This window comes from Rhinolophus hipposideros (genome assembly GCF_964194185.1).
Source record: "Rhinolophus hipposideros genome assembly, chromosome: 10".
Classification (NCBI taxonomy): domain Eukaryota; kingdom Metazoa; phylum Chordata; class Mammalia; order Chiroptera; family Rhinolophidae; genus Rhinolophus; species Rhinolophus hipposideros.
Window position 1 is genome coordinate 78,597,192 of NC_138056.1, and position 27,290 is coordinate 78,624,481.

General features: G+C 39.5%; 1 protein-coding gene across 1 annotated transcript; it reads left to right on the top strand.

The window, feature by feature from the left end:
- Positions 1 to 848: 848 nt before the first annotated feature.
- On the top strand, positions 849 to 26,370 carry POU2AF2 (POU class 2 homeobox associating factor 2; the record flags this gene model as incomplete). The annotated part of the gene is made up of 4 exons (XM_081062391.1): positions 849 to 956; positions 21,859 to 21,901; positions 24,402 to 24,697; positions 25,969 to 26,370. Exons 2-4 carry the CDS (start codon positions 21,895 to 21,897, stop codon positions 26,368 to 26,370), a joined length of 705 nt encoding a protein of 234 aa, XP_080918517.1. The 5' UTR covers positions 849 to 956; positions 21,859 to 21,894.
- Between the last annotated feature and the right edge of the window lie 920 nt (positions 26,371 to 27,290).

A 27,290-nucleotide genomic window follows, 5' to 3' on the forward strand; every position in this document is an offset into this window, starting at 1 on the left:
TGTAATTTCCTCAGGGTAAAAATGGCAAATTTTTGTGGTCGTTAGAGCTACAATGAGACCTACATCTGGATCTCAGCTACTAAGTCACCCGATAAGTAGCTGTGAGAGCTTGGCAACATAACTTAGCCCCCAACATCAGTTTCTTCATCTGCAAAATGGATCAAATGAAATAATACATGTAAATTGTCAAGCACTATAATATGTTCAATAAGTATATGTGGTAAGTGCTTAATAAATATTTGTTGAATGAATGATTCTTCCCTTATCCTTGCCTAGTTTCAACTCAGCAACTCCTCATGTTGAATCACTGTATTTTCAAAAATAAAAAATACATAAATTAGTACAGTAAACAGAAACAAATGACTTTCTTCTTAGGAACATAATCTTCTTAAAACAGTCCCGTTGACCTGCTCACCACGTCAGGTAAAATTACTATACAGCAGGAACACTGTGTCTCTGTAACCTGAATCATGCAAATCCAACTTTTGCATCATGTAGTAAGAAGCGTGATTTCCAGTTGCATCAAATCCCTGATTTTGTGATGGAAGCATAAATTTTAAGTATTCCTGGAGTAAATCTCGACAAACCAGAGTACAAAAAAAAAGAGGACATTTTAAAGAGCTGTTGTGTAGAAGACGGAATAGTGTTTCGCTTACGCAGAGCTTGGATGAGTTTCTGTCAAGGACCAGTATGGGGCTGAATGACCTCTACTGAAGTCACTTCAAATTCAGGTCTATCATTCTAACGAGAAAATAGCATCATAATGATCAGCCCTGCATGCCTTCCTCCAGAGGTTACCCTGATCACTCCGTCCGCATTTCATTGTTACTATTCCATCTGCTTCAGTCCCAGGAGACTACAGCAAACGAGTGTATCAAGGTGTGCGAGTGAAGCACACAGTCAAAGACCTACTGGCAGAAAAGCGATCCAGGCAGACAAGCAACTCAAGATTTAATGTAAGTCTCAATTTAATACAGTCTGTAGTCTTTGGGGCTTTTAGTCTTCTATTAAGGTTAGTTCTCCCCTCTCCTTTATGTACACACCAATTTCTCACCTCTTGAGTCTGGTATTCTCCATCACAAAGCCCTCCTTCAACTGGCACAAACAATAGAATTACTATTATTAACACTACGGCACATCTGACAAGCCACAAGCAAACATTCCAAGAGCTCTACCAAGAACTTACTGGCTGGCAATAGTAGCAATGAAAGAATAATGCGTCCTTTTTCATTTCCCCCAGTCAGGAATTAACAAAGGCTCAGTTGGTGGAAATAATGCTGGCCTTCATCCACGTTGTTCTAAACCTGATAAGAGAACTTAGACAAATCCTCTCTGTAAAATGCAAAGTCAGATAATAAAATCCTAGTAGGAGATGTCTTAAATCTAAAACATCTATCTGCCATCCGTGTCTTCATCAATAGCACCATTCTATGCCTAAAACATTTATGTACCTGCACAAAATGATTCTAGAGTAGAAATAGCAATTGGCTGTAAAAGATGGGTATCTAATCATTTTTCTATTAGGTAAAATATAACATAATCATTATTCTATTAGGTAAAACATAACAACATGAATGTCAGGCATCTGTCCTGCTGGGTGCGGGACCTAAGAGCAGAAGGCCAGGAATATCTGAGACAACCATGTACAGTACCTAGAATTTCCAGTGCTTCTGCTCGGCGGGTGCCGGGCCCCCCGGGGCGTCTGCTCAGAAATTTGGCACCACAGACAAAGCTGTTCTCAAATCAAACTTGTAGAATTTATTTCAAGTGAACAACCCCAGATTCAATTCCTCCCATCCAACAACACCTTTTCTGTACATTTGCTGCCTCCCTTTCTTTTAAATCATCTCCTCTCTTCTAGTGCAACAAACGGAGCTTAGCTAATAAAGAGAAATCTAAATAATTGGCTCCTTGTCTGCTCCTAGTGCAGTGTTTCTCATGGTACCTGCTCAAAATCATCAGTGTGTGTTAAAAATATCCAAACCAATCAAGCTGAGAGAGAAAGAGAGAGAGAGAGAGAGAGAGAGAGAATCCAGAGTCTTCTCTCAATGAACCACAGCTTCATGGACGTAATGTGAACTGCTTGGCAGCCACTATAACTAAAATTGTGCAAATTCCAGGCATGCTGTCAATTAGGAAGACACGCGTCACAATGAGGATAACACCATAAACGAGGAGCAGATACTGTGTCTGCCTGATGTACGTGAGGCTATAACTCACCCCTTGGAGTGTCATCAATACCTGGAAGCAAATGACAAGGCCCTATACCCGACAGAGTTACATAAAAATACAGGAAGGTATATATCCAAATGGTAGATATAAATACAGTTTTCTTTAAAACATTGCCTAACATAACTTCTTGTTCAAGATCTGTGACTACCACATAGTGTGTTTTCTTCATGTTTGATAAGTTTTTACTTTTAAAGAGCGACAACAACATAAGCATAATTAATAATAAGCCACATTATTTGATTTAATTTTAACATGCAGCTTCCTGGTCCCTGTCCCATGTCTATTAACACAGTTATTGGGCTGGAGCCAAGGAATGGCCATTGGTAACAAGCTCCTTTAGGTGATTCTTTACCATGGAGCAAAGAGCAAAGCATCCAATCCTCACACACCACAGCCAAGGCTCTTATCGCTCCCCAGATATGAATTTCTTGGGTATTTCTACCTGCCCCGTGACACTGAAAGCACTGCACTGAATGCTAAAGACAAAAGACCAGCCAGCATGGCCATGCGGTATGAAGTCTGTAATGCTATTTACATAAGGACAGTTTAAAGTGCACTTCCTTCTGTGTTATCTCATTTGATAAACACACTAATCCTGTGAGACTGATATTTATGGCGTTTCCCATTTAACAGATTAAAAAGTTGAGAACAAAAGAAAGGAAGTGATTGTTTTCAAGCTGCACAGTTAGCAAGTGACAGGTTTTCTGATTTCTAATTCTATATTCCTTTTAAAAGGAAAGATCAATGTGGGCTAGAGTGGAAAAATCTCAGATTCATGCTGTCTTCATTTGAGCTGCCATAACAAAATACCACAAACTGGATAGCTTATACTTCTCACAGTTCTGGAGGCTGGAAGCCTAGATCAGGGTGGCAGTATGGTTGTATTCTGGTGAAGACCCTCTTCCAGGCTGCAGATTTCTTGTTGCGTCCTCACATGGTGGGAGGGCCTAGGGAGCTCTCTAGGGTCTCTTTTATAAAAGCATGACTCCCATTCATGAGGGCTTTGCCTTCACGATCTAATCACCTCCCAAAGTCCCCACCTCCTAATACCATCTCATTGGGCATTAGCATTTCAACATATGAATTGGGGGGGGACCCAAACATTCAGATCATAGCACATGCAAACAAAGAAAATCAAAACATAAGAAAATATATTATGTAGAAAGAACTTCTAGTGCTAGACATGTGCAAACCAGCTCTGACTGTGGCACTTATTCTCAGGCATCAGGTACGTCGGCCGTATGAACTTAGCCTTAACCTCATGTCCACGTACATTATCCAATGTCTAAACGCTGGTATCTTACTCTCATCCTCATTTCAATGACCTTTTAAATTTGGGTAATTAAATGCATATAAACTCAAAGTGTGGTTATTTGGACTTTAGGTATCTCCAAGAATTGACCTGACTGCCTACATGCTCATGTTTTACCTTCTCAACCACTATTCTAGAATATCTGTATATTCTAAGAAGGATATCATATTCATTAATCATCCACTCTTAATGACCTATTTCTGTGCCTGTTGCAAATGCAACCCAATGAGCAGGGATCCTGGAGACTCACATTACTGGCAGGCACTTTGGGGGGCTCTAATTGCATGGGTAATACTGAGAGTACCTCTTATTCTTTATACCAATGCACTAGGTGACAATGAGTCAGATATCTCAGATCATTTGTTAAAATGTTTTCAAAATTTGCTACTGACAACATAGACAATAACCAGTCAAAGGCTAACGTGAGGAGATTGGAAGCCCTGCCATGCAGTTTCACCTTACATATTGTGCTTGGCCAGAAAAATGAACCTCCCAACATCTTACGTCAGATCTCTGGACCCTCTGAATGTTGCCTTATGTGGCAAAATATGTGATAAAGTTAAGAATCTTGAAAGGAGACACTTACCCTGTATTATCTGGGTGGGTCTCAAATGTAATCGCATGTATCCCTGTAACAGGAAGTTTGAGAGACACACACACAGAGGTGAAGACACACAGAAGAGGAAGACGCAATATGATGACAGAGGCAGAGGTTGGAGTCAGGCAGCCCCAAGTCAAGGAATGTAGACAGCCACCAAAATCTGAAAGAGGCAAGGAATGTGTTCTCCCCGGAGTCCCACAGGGAGCACAGCCCTTCCAACATCTTGATTTGGATTTCTGGCCTCCAGATCCGTGGAAAATAAATTTCGGTCCTTTTAAGCCACCTTTTTGTGGTGGTTTGTTACAGTAGCCCTAGGAAGCTAATACACATAATACACATAACTGTCCCCCTGAATGAGTATTCTTTCGGAAGCTCCTATTCGATGTCCAAATTGCTGCCCTGTTCCTTGTGGTGATACTTTGATAAATTTATACTGGCTGTGTTGTTCCACAATTTCTGTCAAGGACATCTGTTTTTGATACAATGAAATGTTTCTCACATCTTTGCAGTACGAATTAAAGGAGGGGTGGGGGATATCCCTTGCATCAAAAAAGACTTTCACCAGACTGGATTTAAAACCACTTCTGTACATTGTAACCATAACTCTGTGGTTTCACACTATTATCATTGATATCTGTTTTTAAGTAATGGCTTTTCTCTTTCTTTCTCATGTTTCTGTTATTCTTTACTATACTACTAGGTCTTCTACCAGAATATTTAAGATATGAGCCATTCACCAACATCTAGTACCAAAACATGTATAAACTTTTGATGTAGGTTTATGTTGTATTTTTTCAATTACATTATTTCAGTTGAGTTCCAAAAAAAGCTAATCATTGAAAAATGTTAATAACATCACAAAATTCAATGAACTCTGAATTATCTATAGTAAAGAAAAAAGAGAATAACAAGAAGCAGCGGCAATATACACCTAACAACCACAAGTTTTCAGTTTGCTTTGAAATTCAATGAAAGATTTGCAGGCTATTGAGCTTTCCAATCAAGTTTTTCTTAAGCTATTATAAAGATTGATTTAAAATCATTGAATATACAATAGCTGGCATGAGGGGGGTGGAATTTTAACTTGCTGAGTAGGATAAAAATCAGTTTGGAATTAAAATTATGTAGTTTGGGGAGATTAAAAATTGGCCTGGGAATCAGGATCTGATGTTCAATCTAATTTTTTGGTTTATGGACTCGCTAATAGCTAGCCTGCTCTGCACATTCATCAAAATGCTATAGTGAAGAACAATAAGGAAATGGCTATGAAAATTATTTTAATATTCTACATGAAGGTGAGGAAAAATAAGTGAAGATTGGTGGTTGTTTCGGAAAGTCTGAACTGAGGAAAATGTTGAGGAGGTATAGCCCAATAGGAAATATATTTGGGTTATATTAAACTTGAATTATACCTGTTATACATATACAGACCAAAATTTAACTTTTTCTACTTGGCATCATTCTTTTATACCAACCTCAAGTGTTTGCTTCGCAAATTATAATTACTTACAATTATTTTCTCTTTTTATATCTTCCCAAATCCTTACATTTAAATTAGCTGCTAAAATCTCAAGAACACATAGGTTAAGACCATATTGTCAGCTGGGCATCTTGGTTAAAATCTTTCCTAATTATTTTTGGGAGGAAACCATTGTAAGTACAGAAAGATGACAATAGTATATACTGATTGGGAAAATTTGGAGGAACAGACGGTAAATAGGTGCCATATCATGCTTTTATGGCACAGAGTAATTGAACATGTTTGATCTTTGTTGAGAGGTGTAAACCCTAACTGCAGAACAGATGTGCATTGCCTAGCTCCATCCCTAATAACTGTCTGTCTTTCCATCAGGACTGCTAGTTAGAAGTTTGTTTAGTTATATATCCAGCTGCTATTTTGTGGCACCAATCACAGGTATTCTTCAGTTACTTCCCAGTGTAAACGTGATGTCCATATCTGTGATTTGCATTTGGATTTCTTGGGAAATATAAAAAAAAAAAACCCACACACAATTGGAAACTGTATATTGTAACATCTCAGAATGTATTTGATTTCCCTGAAGGTTTGGAAGATGCATCCAAGACATCTCTTCCACACCAAAAGAGAAATTGCTCCTTTTTCAGTCTGTTTGAACCCCTCCTTCTGGCTATCAGTGGTTTCAGACAATTTTTTCTCCTTTCTGGGCTTCAGTTTCCTTATCGGTAGAAGTAGAGAGTTGAGTCCCTCCCATGTCAGTATTCAATTTTAATACCCAAACTTTAAAAAGTTTATCCCATGCCTGTATCTTCTTTATTATTGTTATTCATGTTTCAAATGTTCCCATTTCACTGATTAGGATGTAAAGTAGATCTGACTTTCTGAGAATTAACTCATACCCACGGTGAAGCATCTTAGAACTGATGTTTCAGATTACTCGTCTGGTAACCTACACTTAGGTTGCGTGTGAAGTTCATCATCTAAGACACTGGCAGCATAGCATGGTGAAGAGTTTGGGCTCTGGATCCAGGTGACCCGAATTCGAATCCCAGCTCTACAATTTGCCAACTGTACAATAACTTAATCTTGTTGTTAAAGGAAGAAAATAGTACCGCCTTGCAAGGTTATCATAAGGGTCAGATTTAATATTTGTCAAGGACTTGGCACACGGTTATGTGCTCAATCAATGTTATTGCTATTAAATACTGACTGAATGCAAAGAACATTTGAATTCAAAGTGATGTAAGAAATTATGCGACCTGAAGAAATGTACAGTCCAGCTGTGGAAGAACAATTTACACACGAAATAAGTAATTAAAAATAAAAAGATGGGTGTGCTCCAATCTGAACGTGTGATCATGGCCGTCAATGAGCACTGTGGGGGTTCAGAAGAGGGGGAGCAAAGTGTGGACAGGGTGGGTGGGAGAAGACTTTTTGGAGGAGGAGGAATTTTGAGCTAAAATTGGAAAGTAGAAGATAATTCAGGTGAGCAGTGAAGAGGATGGAGTCCAAACAAAACACATGGAGTGGTCTAAAAAGAGAGGTGGCACTCTGTTGTGACATGCAGTGGGTGGACCAATTTGGTCTGCAGGGTGAAGTGAAACAGACGGTTGAAAGTTCTGGCCTGGTACATGACCCTTCAAAATTCAGTTCTAGTCTTGCCTTCTAAGATCTCTCAGATATTCTCCTTTACTCCCAGAGCCTCCAGGATATTTATCTGCTAAAATATTTATTATATTGCCCTATAACTGCTTGTTTTCTTAAATCTCTCTCCCAACAGACTAATGTCTTTCAATTTCCATTTATTCCTTTTGGAGTCTCCAGTCCAGGAGAAATGGCAGGGTGATAGAATGGTTAAGAGCTTGCGTTTATGAATCAGACAGACTGAGGATCTGACTCTAATGAGTGAAAGTGGCCTAATTTCTCTGGGCCTCAGTTTCCTCCTATGCAAATGGGGATACAGTTGGCATGAAAATGAAATTAGATAGTGTCTATGAAGCCCCTGGTACCGCTGTTACGTGGCATGTTGTAAGTGCTTGGCGAAAGGCAGCTTTTATGGTTTTTATAGTACCTGGAACATGGTAGCACTTAATGCTAAATAAGCGTTACAATGAAAGTATGCTGCCCAAATGTAAGTATCCACAAGACTGTGGCCAGCTCTGGATAGCAGACTTGGGCATTAGATACTCCTGTTTTTATTACTATAGATTCTAACATTATATAAGTAAGTCAAACTATTAAAAAGGCTATTGGGTGACTTTTGTAGGTTTGAAATATTGATTCATTATGAGGAATTAAACTATAAAACAGTAGAAGCCACAGTTAGGAACCTTATTTTTATTCTGACTCAGCAATGTCACCCTGCTCCATTCTGCAAGATAGCATGGCTAGAGGTAAAGCTCCAACTTGGGGCGTTTCATTAAGATAAATTCAACTGCTCCCATTCTGCAGTTATAAATATCCAAAGACTTAACTACTCTTGGATAACAAAACACGTATTACACTTACGCATCATGGGCTACTATTATATGAATGCTCCAGCCTCAAAAGGCAGGAGAAGGAAAGAAAAGTCTTAACATTTTAGTCAGGATTTGCTACCTATTTACCTACTTAATGAATATGTTACTTTTTTAAGCCAACATTACCTCAATTACAAAGGATCATATAATCTCATGAGTGGTGCAGATGGGAGGAGACTGGTTCTCATAATGTTTTTAATGTATCCTCTTCTCCCCACTGGGTACAGCTTTTTCTCTTTCTGACTTCATAGCTTTACCTGACTTTAGAGCATGTCCCATCCACAGGCACCTCTACCCCCAACCTCCAAGGCCAACCTGAACACCCTCTTTCTTCCGAGAATGGTAAATCCCCTTTCCTCTAGTTCAACTAGACTCTTGCAGTTTGAGGTTGCAAAAGAAATAGGGAACAGAAAAATCACATAAAACACAAGAACAATTATATGACATGCCAATGTTGTGACACTAACTGGTCGAAGATTGTCATGGGTGGGACAATTGGGATGACTTCTAGGACTGGGTCCCCTTTCATCACCTCAAATTTTCTCTGGGATAAATAATAATTCTTGAAAATAATAGCTATCATTTACTTCTAAACTCTTAAATAGGAACTTCACAAATATTTTCATTTATTCACATTCAAATGTATTTCATTTATCAACAAGAAGCACAACAGCCTTAAGAGGGTGGCACTCATCTATTTTTCAGATGCAGAAACTAAGACTCAGAAAGCAGTGAAGGTAAGATTTGTACCCAGGTTTTTTGAACTCCAAGGTCTTTACCCAATGTACCGACTTCTTAAATTTACATTTCTGGTCCAGGGAAAAACTAGCTTTGGAATAACCACTTCGTTCAGGTCCTCCGCTCAATGCTCATCTCACACTTCACACTCCATACATGATGTTGGGCCCCAGACATGACTTTGGTTCACTCTCCACCTCATGTCTGCTGCCCGGCAATGATTCTGTAGACTGCTCGGATGATGCTACACCCAGCTCAAATCAGAACCCAAGCCTTTCTTTCCTCCAATACCCAGACATCTAGATACAAGTTCTTAATTTCTTTCTAAAACCTATCTGTAGTTTTGTCCCAGAACCTGCTTTCATGTTATAGTTCCCCTCTGCCATTCCCCACCACTCCTGGACCCCTTAGTTTCTTAGGCACTTTGTGGTACTTGGTCCCCTCTGGAAAAGAGGAAAACATACCATTCTGACCTTGCAGAAGCCTCTTTGCTGTTCTCTTAGAGGTCCCTAGGGCCTGCCTGCCCTACCCATTTTGCACTGACCTTTTCTTCTTGCCTGAAGCTTACTCTCCTGCTATACCTTCTGATGAAGTATGACTTCTTTTCTGAATATTGCCAAGCTGACCTGAGAGGCTGGTATCCTATGGCTCACTCTTGGGACTGGAGGGAGAATGCAACTTCTCCCTCTTGAGAAGGCAGAAATCATAATCAGCTCCCTTTTGAGTGCTAGAAGAGATCCCTGAGCCCAAGAAAACATAGAGCTTACCAGCTCCATTGACCTGCTGTCTCTGGGGATCCACATTTTAGATGCTCTCCCAACCTCCTTGGTGTCCAGCATTCGCTCATAATTTTACACTTTAAAGAATCATATGCATATTATTAATAAATATAATAGCCACTAAGGAAAGGGGAGGGTAATTTCCTTATGCTCTTATCTTCTCATTAAAGTATGGGAAAAGATGCAGCGAAGGTGACCACCAATGGGCTCAATTCTTAAGTACTAAGCCAATTTTTAGTAGTCCTTATAAAAGACATATATGGGAGCCTTTACTAATATCAAAATTTAATTTTAATCACGATATACCCTCCAAACCCTACTAAAACTTGAACAATTTATGCATTCTGCTACTTCTCTTCTCTAATGGTGGTGCTAAACAACAATGAAAAGGCCAAAAGAAGAAAGAAGCAGGACATAAATAAGGCTATAAACTGATTATTCATGCCTTAAATTTAGGGAGTTGGCCATACATAAATTCAAGGACAAAATCACAGCTATTGCAGCCATCACTATACTAGCAAATCTAAGAAGAGAGCACATATATGTTATGTGGTTAGAGCAAGGGTAGGCTTTGGACAGACATCCCAAGCTCTGAAGACATATGAGTGCAAAAGTCTGTACCACTGCCATCACAAGAAATGTTCATGCTCTCCTCTGATTTCTTATAATTTACCATAAAAATTATTTTTCATTTCTTCTACTCTCATAAACTGAACCCATCCTACAATGTGTTCCAGCTTTAGTAAGATTTTCACACTTGCTTGGGCACAGCAAATGGTCATCAGATGGCCCAGTATGTGTCTACCTGCTTTGCTATTGTTTTATTTCTCTTATACTGTTTTTATTTTTTTTTTAGCAGTACCTGGTATCTTTGTATGCAATTACTAAATTTCTTGGGAAAACCATAATTTTTCTTTAATAAATACACCTCATTTTCCCTTCCTGCTTTTTTCGGAATTGCAAGCAGAAGGATGTATTTATTGGTAATATTTTCAGGTTATTGATAAAGGGAACCTGTGTACCCTAGCACACTTTTTTGCTCACTCTCATAGCACAGTGTTTTGCATACTGCTTGTTAGCATTGCCAACTAACCCTCTTCATGAGGCCAGAAAGAATTTAAAAAGAAAAAAAAACATTTTCTGAGCAGGTAATGCCTTATAAACTTAAAATACCAATGTTTGAATACAGAGGTACACCTTATATCCTTGGCATTCATTTGGATGAATGTTCTACCTAAGTCTTTCAAAATGTCCCATTGTCTGACTTTAATTAGCCCTCTGTCCTGCCCTGTTTAGAGAACTGAACCACATTTCTAAGGCTTTCTATGTTCCCAACCCAACCACCTGCTCCTTCACAATTGGAGAAATTAATAATAATAATAAAGGTGAATCTTTTGCAAGCAACTTATTTTTTCAGCTGTTCTATTGGTACTGTCGTTTCGTATTGTTTTTTTTTTGTTTTTTTAATGTCATGAAATTTAAAATATTTCCTGGTGGGGAATTTTTTCACACAGCTTGCAAAAATAATCAGGTTTGCAGCACAATAGCCGCAGCAAGTCCATCTGGCAGGGCTGAAGTTCTGCAGATTCTGTGACGGCCAAAGTATGCAGGACCACTTACCAACGTGCATCCCAGTGGCTCCTGTTGTTCTAACTTAGCTACATAAATACGAAAAGGATTCCAAAGGCACACCAAAACCCAAGGGTAAAAATTTTAAAAAATAAAAAATAAAAATGTGTTTTAATTTGTAACAGGCAACAGAAAACAGAAATCACTTCCTCACAGAGACAGCCTGGACATAATTTTGTGCCAAGCAGGAGAATTTTAACCATAAAATTTCAAGAAACTGTCAGAAAGTTGGAATTCTGTAACCATGCTAGCTTTCCAAAGGACATAAAATAGTTTATATAACAGAAACTTTTTTTTAAGACCCTTGGAATCATAGTTTTGTTTTTTTTTAATGAGATTTACAATAAATATACAATTCTGTTTTTTAAACCTTTATTAGCTAGTTGTTTTAATTACAAAAACAATGCCTGGTACAATTTCAAACAGAATACAAAAGTATAAAGTGAAAAGCAGAAGTCTGTTGACCTCCCTGACATCTCCTCCTACTTCCCAGGAGTCACCACACTAAGTTTCAGGTACAACCTTCCAAAATTTTGCTATGATATAAAATTAGGAAGAAATTAAGTTGTGGCACCAAGTTAATGAACATTAAAATCTATGTTAGATATTTACATTCATGATTACAAAATGCATAAATTAATGTTTTCGTGGAAAGTCCCCCAGAGAGACTTTAAACATGTGTTTTAGTCTTCATTTTACCTCTATACGTTTGAAGGCCTTAAACAAATCACTTAATCCTGTTTTATAGCAATTACCTAGCACCTGCTGATGCTGAGGCTAGTGATAATGCAGACAAGCTGCACAAAACCAGATGAGCTCTTCCTTTGTGAGCTAAATCCCCTATAATCAAGGCTCTGTAGAGACAAGGGAAATGTTTTTAAGGATATATGCTTCAATATTCCTTCCTCATAAATTCTTATTGGCCTTGGGATTGGGCTTATACAATGTACTATTAAATCATTTAAGAATGTCAGCTTTTTCTTTGTAAATAGAGCAGTATGAGGAAGACCAGCTAGTCCCCTCTTTACACACAGGTATCAGTGGAGAGGTTGGCAATAAAGAAGGAAAGAGAGAAAGAACCCTGGGAATTGGTACAACTGGGACAGGTGGCCAGCAGCCCTCAGCACCAACAGGGCGAGTATCAGCCCTTGGCAGTCTCCAAAACAAAGTCAGATAGAGGTGGATGTAAACATCACCTGCTAGCCTCCTGAAACCCCGCCCCTAAGGAGAGCTCATCAGACCCTGATCACTGAATCTCTGTTCAACTACAATAGCAGATACTGACCCCACCAACCATTCCTGACCCGTCATTTTCAGCACCAGATTAAATTACCTAGAATGCCACTTTCACCATGTCTACACTGCTAAGAAATTTCTAAAGGACCCTTGCCTGCTACCGGGCAAACAACCAAGCTCCTCAGCATAGCTCAAAAAAGCTTCTCATAACCTGGCTTCCACACTCTCCTCCAGCTTCTCTTCAGCTTTTCTGTCTGCACACTTCCCACACACATTCTGGGACATGCTATCCACACACTCAAGCCTTGCCTTGCTCCCCTGATCCTATCTGCTTACCGATTACCTTTCATGCTGCAAAACTGGACTCAGATATCACCTACAGTAGGATGTGTCCCATCACCTTCCCCCAAGACAGCCACTCCCTACTCTCATCCTTACTCCTCGCCACCTACCTACACTAAATACAGGTGACAGTGGATCTAAATTGGAATCCAGCCTAGGTCACTTACTAGCTTTGTGACTTTGGACAAGTCCTTTATACTGCCTATTAGTTGTCTCATCTGTAATCTAGAGATAATAACTTCCAACAATCTTTGTCATTGGTTAACAGTGAAGATTTAATGAAATAATGCATGTAAGTCATTTAGCACAGGGCAAAACACACAAATGTTAATTGTTACTGAACATGGGAAAACACACTATTATATGTAAAGTACCTGACACAGAGTCTGGCATGAAGTAGGTATTGATGAAACGCTAGTCCTCTTAACCCTTATCTTTATTATTGCACCAATTATGTATACATTTATGCAGTTGTGTTCCTTACGAACCTGTGTGCTCCCTAAGAACAAAATCCATGCCTTACTCCTTTTCGTATTTCTGGAAATCACCACAATCCTGATACATAATAAACACACAATACATTTTTATTTAATAAATTAAATGAAACTTCTGCTCCTGACAAACCAACTTGCTTATCATTCCTTGAAGAATACGAGGCAGAGGTGCTTTCCCACCTCTGTGCTTGGTTCACAAAATGCCTTGCATCTAGGAGCTTCCTTTTGCTTCCTTGCATCCTCTCATCTTCAGTCCTCAAATCCTTAGCACAGTGATATCTCCCCTCATCTGACTTCTAGAGGCTGCGTAGCATGGACCACGCACCTGGAAACTTGGTACCTGCTGTTATGCCATGAGCTACTTTGTCCTGGGTATGTCTGTGTCAGTTACCTAGTGCTGTATAAGAACCCCCCAAACCTTAGGAGTTGATAATACTGGTTTATGATTTCTCACAGTTGTCTGGGTTGACTGGGCATTTCTCTGCTGGTATCCCCAGGGTTCACTCGTACAGTAGCATGTAGCTGGAGCATCAGCCATGCTGGAAAGTCAAGGTAGCTCCTTCCCACATCTGCAAGTTGGTGCTAGCCATCAGCATGGCTGCCTGGCTTCACTCCCGCGTCATTCATCCTCCAGGAGGCTAGACTGGCTTCCTTAAGAGGAAATTGTAATGCAACATTTAAAGCAAGCGAAGGTAACAGCTGCAAATCCTCTTGAATCCTAGACTCTGAAACTCACCCAGCATCACCTCTGCCACGTTCGATTAGTCAAAGCAAGTCACAAAACCATCCCAGATTCAAGGGGTAAAGGTATAGATTCCACTTCTTGATGGCAGGAGCTGCAAAAAAAAAAAAAAATTATGGTCATATTTAATCAACCACAAATGGCTTGTGTCCCTGAGTAGGTCCTAATCTAAGCTGTTGGGTTGCATTCTTTCTAGCACCTGCAAATTTCAGCACTGTGCCTTGCACATCAGAGGTGCCCAGTAAATATCTGTGACCTGATAGAAGGCTACTGCAGAGAACCTGCTTGTTATGTCAGTGGCAGGTTAAGGGAGCATAAGTTTGGGAGTCAGAGAGATTGGGTTTAAATCCTACTTTTGTAGTTTACTAGATGGGTAACTTGGGACATATTACTTAACTTCCCTGTGCTTTCGTCTTTTGTAAATCTGAAATGATAATAACTACTTTATAATAAGATAACATTATGTAAAACACCTGGCACATGGTAGATGCTTCCAACTGTAGTTCCTATTCATTATGGGGATTCTTTCTAATTATGATTAAATAACTATGTAACGCAGATAAATGGTCCAGAAATCAAAACTTGTTTCAAACTTTGCAAAACTAATAAGATATATTAGAACAGGCTCGGTATAGTTTAATCACTGTATAAGATTTCACACCAGTCAGAATGCCCCTGGTCCTACTACATACTTGTCACATTAACTAAGGCATCTAATTCTCTTTGTCTATTTTCTTCTGGAAGAGAAAGGTATTTCAGCTTAACATTGGGTACCCATATAAAGGCTAACTGTGTCACATCCAGCATTAACTTTTCATTCATTTCAAAGCTAGAGGAAAATCATATGACCTATAGTGCATCTAAATTCAGATATTAAAACATGGTTTCAGAATGTTCAGTATAATATCATCACTTCCACTTCTCTCCCAACCATAGATATAATGACAGTGAGAAATTAAATATATAAAATATTGCGACTTCTTTGAAAAGGGACCCCAGCTATTCACAAGTGGTTATGATTATTACTATTATTATTTAAGCAGTAATAGCAATATATTTAAGTTTAAAGAGACACTTTCTAAACTATATCGTCAGAATTTTTAAAATATATTACACAGCCGAGTGAAAAATCTTGTACTAGTCAGAGATCTCTTCCTTAGTACGTTTCAATATATTCCTTTCACTTGGTTGGCACCTAAAAATATTATAGGGTCATAAAAATGACTATAAATGTACTCAAAGGAAACTCTTATCACTTTACCACCTTGGTGACCTAATACTTCAAATTAATTCATTTTCATTGAGGGGCTTTTGGGGCAGCTGTGAGGCTGCGGTGTTAGCTACAGGAAGTTGCAGACTGGCAAATTTCATTCAAATATAAACCTCTAAATTTGGCTACCTGGCATTGCAGGATCCTGTTGTTTGCAGTATGCAAAATAAAAATTATATACCATCTCATTTGGTCAAAAGTTATGAGCTGTTCAATATTAATTTCAATATTATTCCTGGAGGGTTCTTATGGTGAGAGGCAACTGTGTGAGTATAATATTTTGCACAAGGAAGAAAGGAATGTGTTTTCCCTTCACATGAGCAATGACAACTAGTGCTCATGCTGAAGGCTCGTGTTTCAGGCTGTTCTTTCTTAACCTATAAAATCTGGAAATGGAATGGAGGAGTAAGTTCTTCAATCTGTCCAGTAAAATCCTTCCCAGTCCCAATGGAGGCCCTTTAAAACTCTTCCATGTTCTGTGAGATTAACTGAAGTAACGCATTATCATTGTTTTTTATATTTATTGATCTGTTTCCCAGAATATCATAGAGAGGGCAGCACTAATTATAGCTACAAAATAATTAATTTTATGGAAATATTTTACATCATGCTTTTGATGGTGGCTTACACAAGTTTGTCAAATTTCTCATTCATCAAACTGTACACTTAAAATTTGCGAATTTTATTATATTAAATTATACCTCAATAAACCTGACCACTCAAAAAATTGAATATCCACTGAAAGACTAAGGAGATTATAGATGATAGATAGATAGATAGATAGATAGATAGATAGATAGATAGATAGATAGATAGATAGATACCAGACAGAGAAGTATAAATCTACTCAATCATCTTTGTGAGCTTTTATATAATTATATGATCCCTCTGGATTAGTACAAAGCCTCCTTTGTACTAAAATTTTTTAACTATGATGATTTCTTATTTTTACTTTTGAAGTATTAAAATGCTTAGAAGGCAAAAGGTCCTAATTTGATCCTACCCACCACCACCACCCACCTCTCCTGCAGGAGAACTTAGGTTATACTCTCTGTGTTTCAGTTTCCTCATCATTAAGATGAGAATCATGCTATCACCTTATCTTCTGGGGTTTTTGTGATAATTAAATGAAATAATGCTATAACACATTTGGCCATGTGCCAAACAGTGTGTTTACGAAATTACTATAAGTATGTGTTTATGAATTACTTCTATTATAACTTAAATCTCTGCTGGAAAATGTTGGAAATTATGGAAAAATAAAAGGTTTTGTACTGTGTAAAAACCAGGAGGATATCTACATCTAGTTCTAATATTTAGGGATTCAACTCTGTTTCAGGCAGACTAGACAGTCTAGCGGTGGGGACATCTCACTACAACAAGACTGGATCCTGCATAAAACACATTTTACTGAATTGTTGAGCTGGCAGGAAGTAAGGGAAAGCTGAGTGTGGGGGTGTGTAGGGTGGACATGGGCGATTGGGGAAAGGTTTGAGCAAAAATTAAAATATTGTATGATAAGAGGGTGATCACACCAGGAAAGCCTAATTTGTCACCATTTTCAAAATTTCATCATATTGTACACTTAAAACCTGAATTTCATTATATATAAATTATACCTCAATAAAACTGACCCCCCCTGGAAACAGAATATCCACTGAAGGACTAAGGACACCTGTCCCTGAGGCCAGGTGTCCAAATTAGTTTTATGTATGAAGATTGGTCTTTGAACTGTTCTTGCCAAGGTAAAGTTGCTGAACCTAGGACCCCAGTATTAAGCTGGGAACATGGGAGGGAGCTGGCTCCCATGAAATGCATACATAAATCTTCTGAAAAAAAGCAACCTCAATTTAGGACTCTAGATTTCCACAGGTTAAGGTTAACCAGATATGAATGTCAATCACCAAATGCGTGAAGAAACAAACCACTGTGAATGAGTGTCAGCATAAACAATCAACAATAAATTTAAATTCTCAGAACTTTCAGATATTAGAATTACCAGATACAAAACATACAATAAGTTAATAAATAATGAACACTGAACAATACTATCAACAATTACCAAACATTATTAATTTTTTGAAAGTGAAATGGAATTTATAGAAATGAAAAATGCACAATCATTAATAATTTTAAAAACTCAATGTATGAGTAAAACAACAAATTAACTACAGTTGAAGAAAGAATAAGTGAACTGGATGTAGATTTGAAGAAATCTGTATCAAGCTATGCCAAAATATAGAACAGAGAATTGTGTATATATGAAAAGTAAGGAGAGGTTAAGGGACACAGAGGATAAAGGTAAAAGACTGAACACACATTTAAACAGAGTCCCAGAAGGAAAATATAGGGAAGGCAATCTTTAAAAAGAGAATGGATGCAAGTTTCCCAGAACTTATGAAAAACATAAATCCTCAGACACATGGAGCACATTCTATACCAAGCAGGACAAATGTTTTAAAATCTACCTCTAAATAAAATGAGGTGAACTTGAGAATACTTAAAGACAAAGGGAGTATATTAAAATCAGTCAGAAAGGGAAGAAAGATTGTCACAAAGAATAACTATAAGGTTGATAGCAAACTTCTCAACAACAATCGTGGCAGCCAATCATAGAGTGATAGCTTGAAATTGCTGAGAGAAAAATAACTATAAAGTCACAATTGTGAATCCAACAATATTATCTTTCAAATACAAGGGCAAAAGAAATGATATTTTCAGATACAACTGAAACAATTTACCACCAACACCACATACGTAAAAGGAATTTTCTAAAGGATTACTTTAGAAGAAGGAAAAATTAATCTAAGTGAAAAAGTCTGGAAGAAGAGTAAGCAAAGAAAATGATGAATATGTAAGTAAATCTAATACAGATTTACTTAATAAAATGATGATAATTATGATGTTTAATTTGTGTAAGTTTAATAAACACAAGCTAAAATGGAAGCATATAACCTACCCATAACTTCGGAGAACAGTAGTAAGAATTAGTGTTCTAAGGATCTTGTCTGTCAGTGGGAGGTTTAAGATATTGTTTGTAGTCTTTGTCAAATACACAAGGTAAAACTTTTTAGGTAACCATAAAGAATGGAAATAGAGTGTTTCATTTTCACAGCAGGTAGTGGGCTGTAGAAGAAACAAACACAAGAGTCTTCTTTTCATCACATAATAAATCAAATCAACTACACTCATATATGTGAAACCTATGTAGAGTCTTCAGGTATTAAAATTGGGTTGGGCAGGATACAGTGCTGGGAATTCCACAGTAATAATTAAACCTGGGCAGAAGGAAAAGAAGGAGTGTAAGAAGAACCTAGGGATTGTTGGTGGGGTGGTGGAAGAGAAAAACAGGAAAGCTTTTACAGCAGAGATGTTAAAAGCTAAAGGGGCTGTGTGAGCAAAGACTGAGACGTTGCCATGCCTTGTGTAGAGGCTGGAGGCTGATGAAACAATGGCTGGCAGATGCTGAGGGGAGAATAGGATGCTGAAACTTATGCCCATCAAATTGGGCGTGTGTCTGCCTCTCACAGGAGCCCCCTCCTGGCCCCAGCCTTGTCCAGATCAGCTTAAGAGGAACAGACAGGGAGAGAAAGTGGGAGATGTGCAATGGGACGTCTCCCCAGACAGCACTCAGGACAGCTACCACCCTGCCACACCCTTCTGACACAGAAGGATGGTGAGGCAGAAGAAACCAGAGGGTGTAGGCCTTGGCACAGGCCGTCAACAAAAGACCCAGCCAGACAGCTGGGAATTGGAAGGAAACACTGGATAACACTGGATAACAACATGGGGAAATGTGCCCAAACACAAGTGCTTTTGTAATTCAGCACTGCCTCCTTTCCTTCCCATGCAAGGTGCTTGCTCTACAGCTGCCTGACTCCACCTGCCCAACAGTTCCCGTGTGCCACTAAAAAGGGTTAACTTATTAAACAAGAAAACACATAAATCAGAACATGTTTAGAAGAATATGTCATAGATTTGAAGGATATAAAAATGCATCTGGGAGATAATAGCTAATACTTATATCCTGCTTACACTATGCCAGACACTATTCTCAGTGCTTGACATATATGATCTCATTTAATCGCACGTGCCCAAGATCACACAGCTAATAAGAGGCAGAGTTGTGATTCAAACACAGACATTCTGGTTCTAGAGTCTTTACTCTTAAACATTATGCTGCTTCTGAGTGGTTGGAGGCTATGTCACCTGGAGAAGATAGAATTCCACGTCGGCTCCATGAACTGAATGTTGTGTTTCCCCAGAATTCATATGTTAATAATCTAATCCCCAAATGTAACGGTATTAGGAAGTGGGGCCTTTGGGAGGTGATTGGGTCATGAGGGTGGAACCCTCATGAATGGGATCAGTGTGCTTATAAGGGACACATGAGAAAAATGATCTCTCTGCCACATGAAGATACAGGAGACCAGCCATCTTCAAACCTCCACAAGAACCCAACCATGCTGGCACCTTGATATCAAGCCTCCAGAAATGTTGTTGTTGAGAAATGTTGTTAAGCCACTCAGTCTATGACATTTGTTATAGCAGCCTGAACTGATTAAGACAGTTGGGAAATGATGGGTTGTCTTGAAATATTTGAAGGGCCATAATGGAAGAAAGGTTAAACTTCTTCCGTATGGACTAAAGAGATTGTAATTTTAAAAGTGACCCTTTTATGCCTGGTCATGGCATTGTACACCAGAGGCTGGACATTAATGAATGCCAACTATAATTTTATGTGTATAATGTGATGGCTCGGTGTGAGGTCAGGGTGGTGGTGGATGGGGGGAGGGGGGTTCACGGTGTGAGGGATGTAACAATAAAATAAAATAAAATAAAACTACAAAAAAATAAATAAAAATAAATAAATAAATAAATAAAGTACAGCATAAAAATAAATAAATAAATAAATGCAAAAAAAAAAAAAAAAAGAAAAGTGACCCTTTTCAGCCTACTTTGTAACAGTCAGAGGACCCCAAAGAAGAAATGGGCTTTCTCAAGGGGTGCTTATTTCTTCATCACTAGAAGCTAAATGCACCCAGTGTTAATAATGTGGAGAGGATTTCATCATTGAGTGGGTAGTTGGATGAGACTCTGTAAAATCTCTTCCATGCTTTGAGAATCTATAGGACATGGAGGGTCAGGGCTAAGAGCTCAGATCCACAGAACTAGGTATTGAGAACTCTTAACTTTTATAACAGCTACATTTACCACCGAACTTTCTTCCTGAGCATCTTGAAGCCAGAATTTGCATTGGTATGTTTTAAGACTCTACCCACCTGAGTGCCCTTCCTTCAGAGGTCAGCGTAGGCATCATCTCCTCCATCCTTAATACCAGTTTAGGTGCCTTCCTCCCCTCCATCTTTCCCCAACCATGCCACTTCTCACACTGTAGTGAACTGTCTGTTTCATCATCCATCACTCCCTATATTTATTTCCTAAGGCTGAAGTAACAAATTACCACAAAAAGAGTGGCTTAAAACAACAGATATTTATTGTTTCACAATTCTGGAGACTAGAAATCCCAAATCGATGTGTTGGCGGGGCCAGCTTCGCTCTGATGGCTCTAGGGGACCATGCTTCCTTGCCTCTTCCTAGCTTCTGGTGGTTGCTGACAATCCTTGTCGTTCCTTAGCTTGAGGTCGCATCACTGACATTTCTGCCTGTCTTCACAGGGCCTTCTCCCCTCTGAGCCTATGTCTCTGTGTCTCTCTCTTCGTATAAGGACACCAGTCATGTTGGACTTAGAGCCCCTCTAATCCAGTATGACCTCATCTTAATTTAACTAGTTCCATCTTCAAAAATCCTGTTTCCCAATAAGGTCACATTCACAGGTACTGAGGGTTACAACCTCAATACATCTTTTGCAGGGACAGAATTCAATCAACATCCCCCAGCCTCCCATGCTCAATAGACTGTAGCTCTTTGAAGACTGTATATTTATTCCACATATTTTTATTACGTTGACTATGAACCACACTGTTCTGGGCACTGAGGACAAGTCACAGTCAAGGTCCTGACCCTTGGTGGAATTTCAGTTCTATGTGGAGGCAAATAGCAAAAAAGTGGTCATTCAATGTTGAAGCCTAATGTCAAGCATATGTAGATAGATAGATAGATAGATAGATAGATAGATAGATAGATAGATAGATAGATAGATAGATACTTAATATATATTTGATGAAGGATATTAGTGCAAGCTGTAAAAAAAAAAAAAAAAGGATAAATTATTCTATTTCATCCAGCTGGTGGTTTTTGGCATGTTTACCAGAATCTAAAATTTTGCTTTCCACTCTGTCCCTTGTAAAACTTGGTTCTCTGGAACTTGCTTTCTTATTCTCAATTGACTCCCCCCACCTTACCACCTCAAATAACATTTCTTAGTATCAGAAAGTAAAGCTTGTAAAATACATTTCTAATCTTTTTTTTTTTTTAATTCAAACTTGCAATTAAAGAAGAAACACTTGCTCTTTTTTGCTTTCAGGGCAGTGTCAGTTCCTCTCCAGCTGCCTTTGTCCAGATGCCTGGTGAGTACTTCAGTGCAATGTGCGATTCATTCATTCCCCTTTGAGTGTTAATGGGGCATTTGAGCTTCCATTATTTTATAACTGTCTTACACAGCACTTTCAAAATTTGGCTTTTTTAAAATAGTTGTTTTTAAAATATAAAATCAATGAAGAAAGACCTAATTAAGTCATTCTTGAATTTAGAATTCAGTCTGTCTTGAAGGTAGCCTTTTGATGTCTTGCCTAGCAGAAGCTTATGGGGGAAAAGCAATAGCATTTAGGCCCTTGATACAATTTTAAAATGTCTAAAATTTTGGTACCATGATCCAATGGATTAAGGACCTGCTTTAGAATGCAAAAAGAAAGACCTGTGGGCAGATGAAAGAACTTCCATTTGTAGGGTGCTCTCTGTTTGTCAGGCACTGAGTTAGGCATTTTGTATTCATTTCAATATGTCTTTTCATTAAATACTCCAGAGAGGATAGAAAAAGGGGTGCATTCTTCATAACAGTGTTGGGCACTCTCATGTGCATACTCACACATGTACATAGACACACACATTCCTTCCAGGAGAGGCATAGGCTTTCTCAATAATTTTAGTAACTTTCAGAGATGGATAAGGGAAAAGAATAAGAGAAGTAGAAGATGTTTGAATGTCTCTCCGTTGTTTCCCAATCACATTCACTGTCACTGGAATCGGCTCCCTTCTATTGAAGAAAATTTCTGCAGCTTCTCTTACCATCTACAATTATTCTTCCTCTTTTTAAAGAGAAATATATATGCTTAAGAGAGCAGTGAGTTTTTTCTTTGTAGTTGTTTTTATTCAGAAGTTGGAAATATAGACACTAAGACCCCAAAAGCCTTATTTACATAGTCTTTATTTTGTTCTCAGCCTTAACCACTCCTATGGATACAAATTCATGGTGTGAAACAGAACCTTGTTTATTGATATTAATTTTCATTTGCTCCAATTTTTTTTCTAGGGAAGTAATGCGTATGATAAACCCCTAGCTGCAACTTTCAAATTCATGAACAGATTAGAGGCTTGGGGCTATAAAACTTAAGATGAAAGTGGGGTGAGTAGAACCGTGCTGCAAGTTTCTATGAGGGCTTTTGATTTCTTCTTCTGAATTAATAAATTTACATGTAATTGCTGAACACAGTGTTAAATACTGGGTTTACAGACAATGTATAAGACATAAGCTCTGCCCCCGTAGAATCTGCAGGTCGATTGGAAAGAAGGTTGTAGCTCAGGTGAGAGAGTAGGGAACATAATACGAAGTGCCACATCATGTGTCAAATGCCAGCGTGCTGTCTGTGTAGAGTAATGTATGACTGAGTCATGATAACAAGGGACAGGCATCCTGATGAATCGGACTTCCTACAGAGGAGAGGGCAGAGTGGGCAGAGACAAAGCTCGGAAGTGGTCCAGTGCTGTTGGGGACAGGTCAGTAAGTGAAGCGCTGCATCTGCCTCCCAGCTCAGCCCTTTTGTGGACTCAGGGTGGAGGTCTTAGCTAGTTAGACCACGTCAGCCACCGGGTGAAACAATCTGTTTTATAGACCTTGATTGAGTCCATGCCCGTGAACATGTAAATATAACTGTGTTTCTTGCTACAGATGAGCTACAGAGTCAGAAAGTCTTTAGCAAACACATCTCTTCCCTTCTGTGTCCACTGGCCTTTCCTTAAATAAGACTCTTCTTAGTTTCAGTTTCTTCCCCTGTTTGCACCAAGGGAAACTTTCTGTGCCAGGCATTCTCTCCCCAAACTTGCAGTGCCCAGGTGAGCTGAGTGAGAGACTCAGTATGGCCACAAGAGGGCAGCAGATAACATGAGACTCCTCAAAGCCAGGAAACACTTTTTGTGGTCCTCCAACTTGGCTAAACAGAAGTCATTACCATCCCAAAGCAAGCAAGCCATGTCTGCTACATAGGTGCAAGACACAGATGTTAAAAGTCAGTCAGATTACAAAGAATTAGAAAAGTAGAGTACAACCTGCCTCGGATTGGGGGTTGGGGTCATAGCATCACCTTATCTAGAGACACTGAATCTCAGATAACATGCCCAGAAGCAGTTTCTTGTTAATGGTCCTGTGTCTATGAGGACAAAGCTCCAAGCTGTGGAAAAGATGCTTCATCCGATAAAAGGTAAAGGCCAAGGGATTCTTCTCTCGTTAAGCCCAACCCCTCTCTAGCACAGTGCATGGCACAAAGAAGGGACACAGAAAATGTATGTTGAGGGAGTGAATGATTGAACAGTTATTGGACCATCTAAAGGGAACTCATCCCCAAAAGGCAGAGGAACTTTAAACCTATCACTTATTTGGGCTGGACCAGTTAAAAGAGGTGATACAGCAGGATTTAACAGTGTCAAGAGATTTATCTATTTAAATGTTAGCCTTGTTGTCAGGCATAGTTAAGAAACACCATCTCACAGGTGGAGAAAGGAGTTCCAACAGAGATGCCTTGACTTTCTTTCCCAAGAGGAAAGTTTTGCCTGTTTGTTTTCATTTGCCAACAGGTTCACCGATCATGTCAGGTTACTATGGTGTCAGAAGATCGTTCCTATCTGACTCCGACTTCCACAACACCAAATTTGCAAACGACGCCAGCACCTCCAGCCTGGGGAAGCCCTTTCCCTGCGAGTCTTCCGCAGGGCAGAGCCACCCGACCCTCCTGGATTCCTACTTCTCGGAGCCCTACGGGGACCACAGAACGCCGGCCCTGAACCCCAACACTGGCTCTCTGTTTAGCGCCTCGCCCCTGCCGCCGCTCCTGCCGCCGCCCTTCCCCAGTGACCCCACACACTTGGTGCTGGTGAGTATGCAGATGTTTCATGGGTAGGGAGTAAGGTCCTGCAGGGCTGGGCAGGCAGCCCACGTGCTTGGCAACCAGGCTGAAGCCAGGTCTGGCTCGCTCTGGAAACCAGTGAGTCTGCTCTGCAGCAGTCCTGGGAGATGGCAGGACAGGACGTACTGCCAGGACACACTCCTAAGGAGCCTTCCATAACGCTCCGTACCACCCACTCCAGCAAGAGAGTCTATCTAGGGATCGGGAGAGGACAACTGATAGGGCAGGGTTTCTATCCATTTTATTCATACTCAATTGGTTTTACCAGATGTTCCCCCATCATTCCCCCAGCGCCTAAGGAAACAGCCCTGAAATTACACCTCAGACAACACTAGGCTTTAATCTTCCAGGGCAGGTATATCTGGACTGCTCTTGCCCTTCCAGTCCCCTGCCTCCCCATCCCCAACATTTCTACCTTATAGAACCTTGTTCTCTCTCAATCCTTTCAAAGAGGTGAGATCTTAAACATCTGAAGAACACTAACACCCTTCCTACAGAAAACTGTAAAGCCTCCAACCACAAAGGAATGAATCTCTAAAGATGGGATTTTAGACCAAAGGGGGTGGGGTGGGGATTGACATTATTGAGTACCTACTCCAGCCAGGAACTTTTATGTGCCTTTGTTCCTTTAATATTTGCAACATCTCAGGATGCAGTTATTAAAGCCCCATTTTACAAATAAACTAAGTGAGATGCTCAATCAGGAAGGCCGTAAGTGGCACAGCCATGAGTTAAACCAAAAATCCTTCCAGCTCCAAAGATGTTCCTACCTCTTAGCTGAGGGCACCGTGGCCTCCCCAGCCCCTTCAAAAGCCCACCACATAGTTTAGAGGCCCACTCCTTCCAGGAGCAGCTGGCCTGACTTTCCCACTGTGGAAAGGGCATTCTAGGACCCCAAGTATTGTGACAGTCAAAAAGAATGCTTGACGTAAGGGCATTGCAAATGTCAAAATAGTGCGTAAATGTTCATTTTATTATTCTCGTGTTTTACTCATTTAATGTTGTTTTTTAGGGAAAGGAATCTTAATGCACACAGGGAATTTAATTCTAGAGTAAGAAGGGAACTAAAAATTTCACTTCTGGTGTCAATCACCAGAGGGAAAGGCTGCGTGGTAAGAAGGCTTTGGACAGCAGAGGGAGGACTCTAAGTCCAGCAACACCCCAGGTTGGAGAGGAAATCTGTCCACAACAGAGTATCATCTAATGACTAACCCTGGTGACCTTTCCCTTCTCCTCAGAGGGACTCATGGGAGCAAACAGTGACGGATGGTCTCAACCAACCAGACCCTATGCCCACCGATGTCCTGCAGACCTTGCCACCCAGCACAAGTTGCCTCTCCCAGCTGGAATCAGGGAGCATCACCCAGCACAGGAGTTCAAGCTGGGGGCCATCCCTAGCTGGAACTCAGTCCTACTCACTGCATTCACTGGAAGATCTGTACCATACACCAGGGTACCCAACCCCGTCCCCCTACCCTTTCACCCCTTTCACAACAATGTCCAACGACCTACAACCCAAGGTGGTGCCCCTCTCCCCAGATGAGGGGGCAGATGCCTCTCCCCTTCAGGACCCTTCTCCATGGACCAAAGAAGATGGAAGCATGGTGTGGGGGTCATATGAATGCCGCAGAGCTTACTAAGGCGGGGGGGTTGGGGTTGGAGCACCAAGGAACTCATTTACTTTTCTTTCACTTGGGTTCTGTAATCCACAGATTGTTTTTGGTGTGGCAGCTCACTCAGAACTAGATTTTCAAGATAAGCCATCATGCCACCCTTTGTTAATGGATAATGGCATTTATTTGTAATCCTCCCCACCATAACCCCACTGAAAGCAACACAAAGTTAATTGCATTTATCAGGGACCGTATTCTAACGAGACAACCTGATAGTGAAGACTCTTTGGAACTTTAGTAACCCATTACATTCTGAATTTCCTGTTATCTTTGAAATATCATTTTTGGCACTGATATTTTTTTCTTAAATTACATTAAAAAGATTTTACAGATCATAAAACATACCGATTTTTCTGTTCAATTTTTCTTAGTTATGAACTATGTGTGTTCTTTAGTGAAGAGAATGCATAGGGTATAATATAGATTAGGGCATACAAAACAAACTACATTTTATATCATGTGACTTTAAAGCATGAATCATTATATATATATTTCTCTCCTTACAGTGGCTTGTAAAGGACCAAGAAAAAATATATCACCATATACAAATGCTTTATTGTCATTAAAGTAGGATAAGGTCAGGAGGGTATAGCTTCATAAATATATACTTTTGATTCTGCCCTAAAGCCCAAGATGTTTAAAAATTAGGCTAATCCGGAAATTCCCATCGGTAGATGACTGGATTAAGAAGCTGTGGTACATTTATACAATGGAGTATTACGCAGCCATAAAGAAGAAAGAAATCTTATCATTTGCAGCAACATGGATGGATCTAGAGAACATTATGTTAAGTGAAATAAGTCAGAAAGAGAAAGACAAGTACCATATGATCTCACTTATATATGGAATCTAAAGAAAAGACTATGTGAATGAACTAATCAGAGACA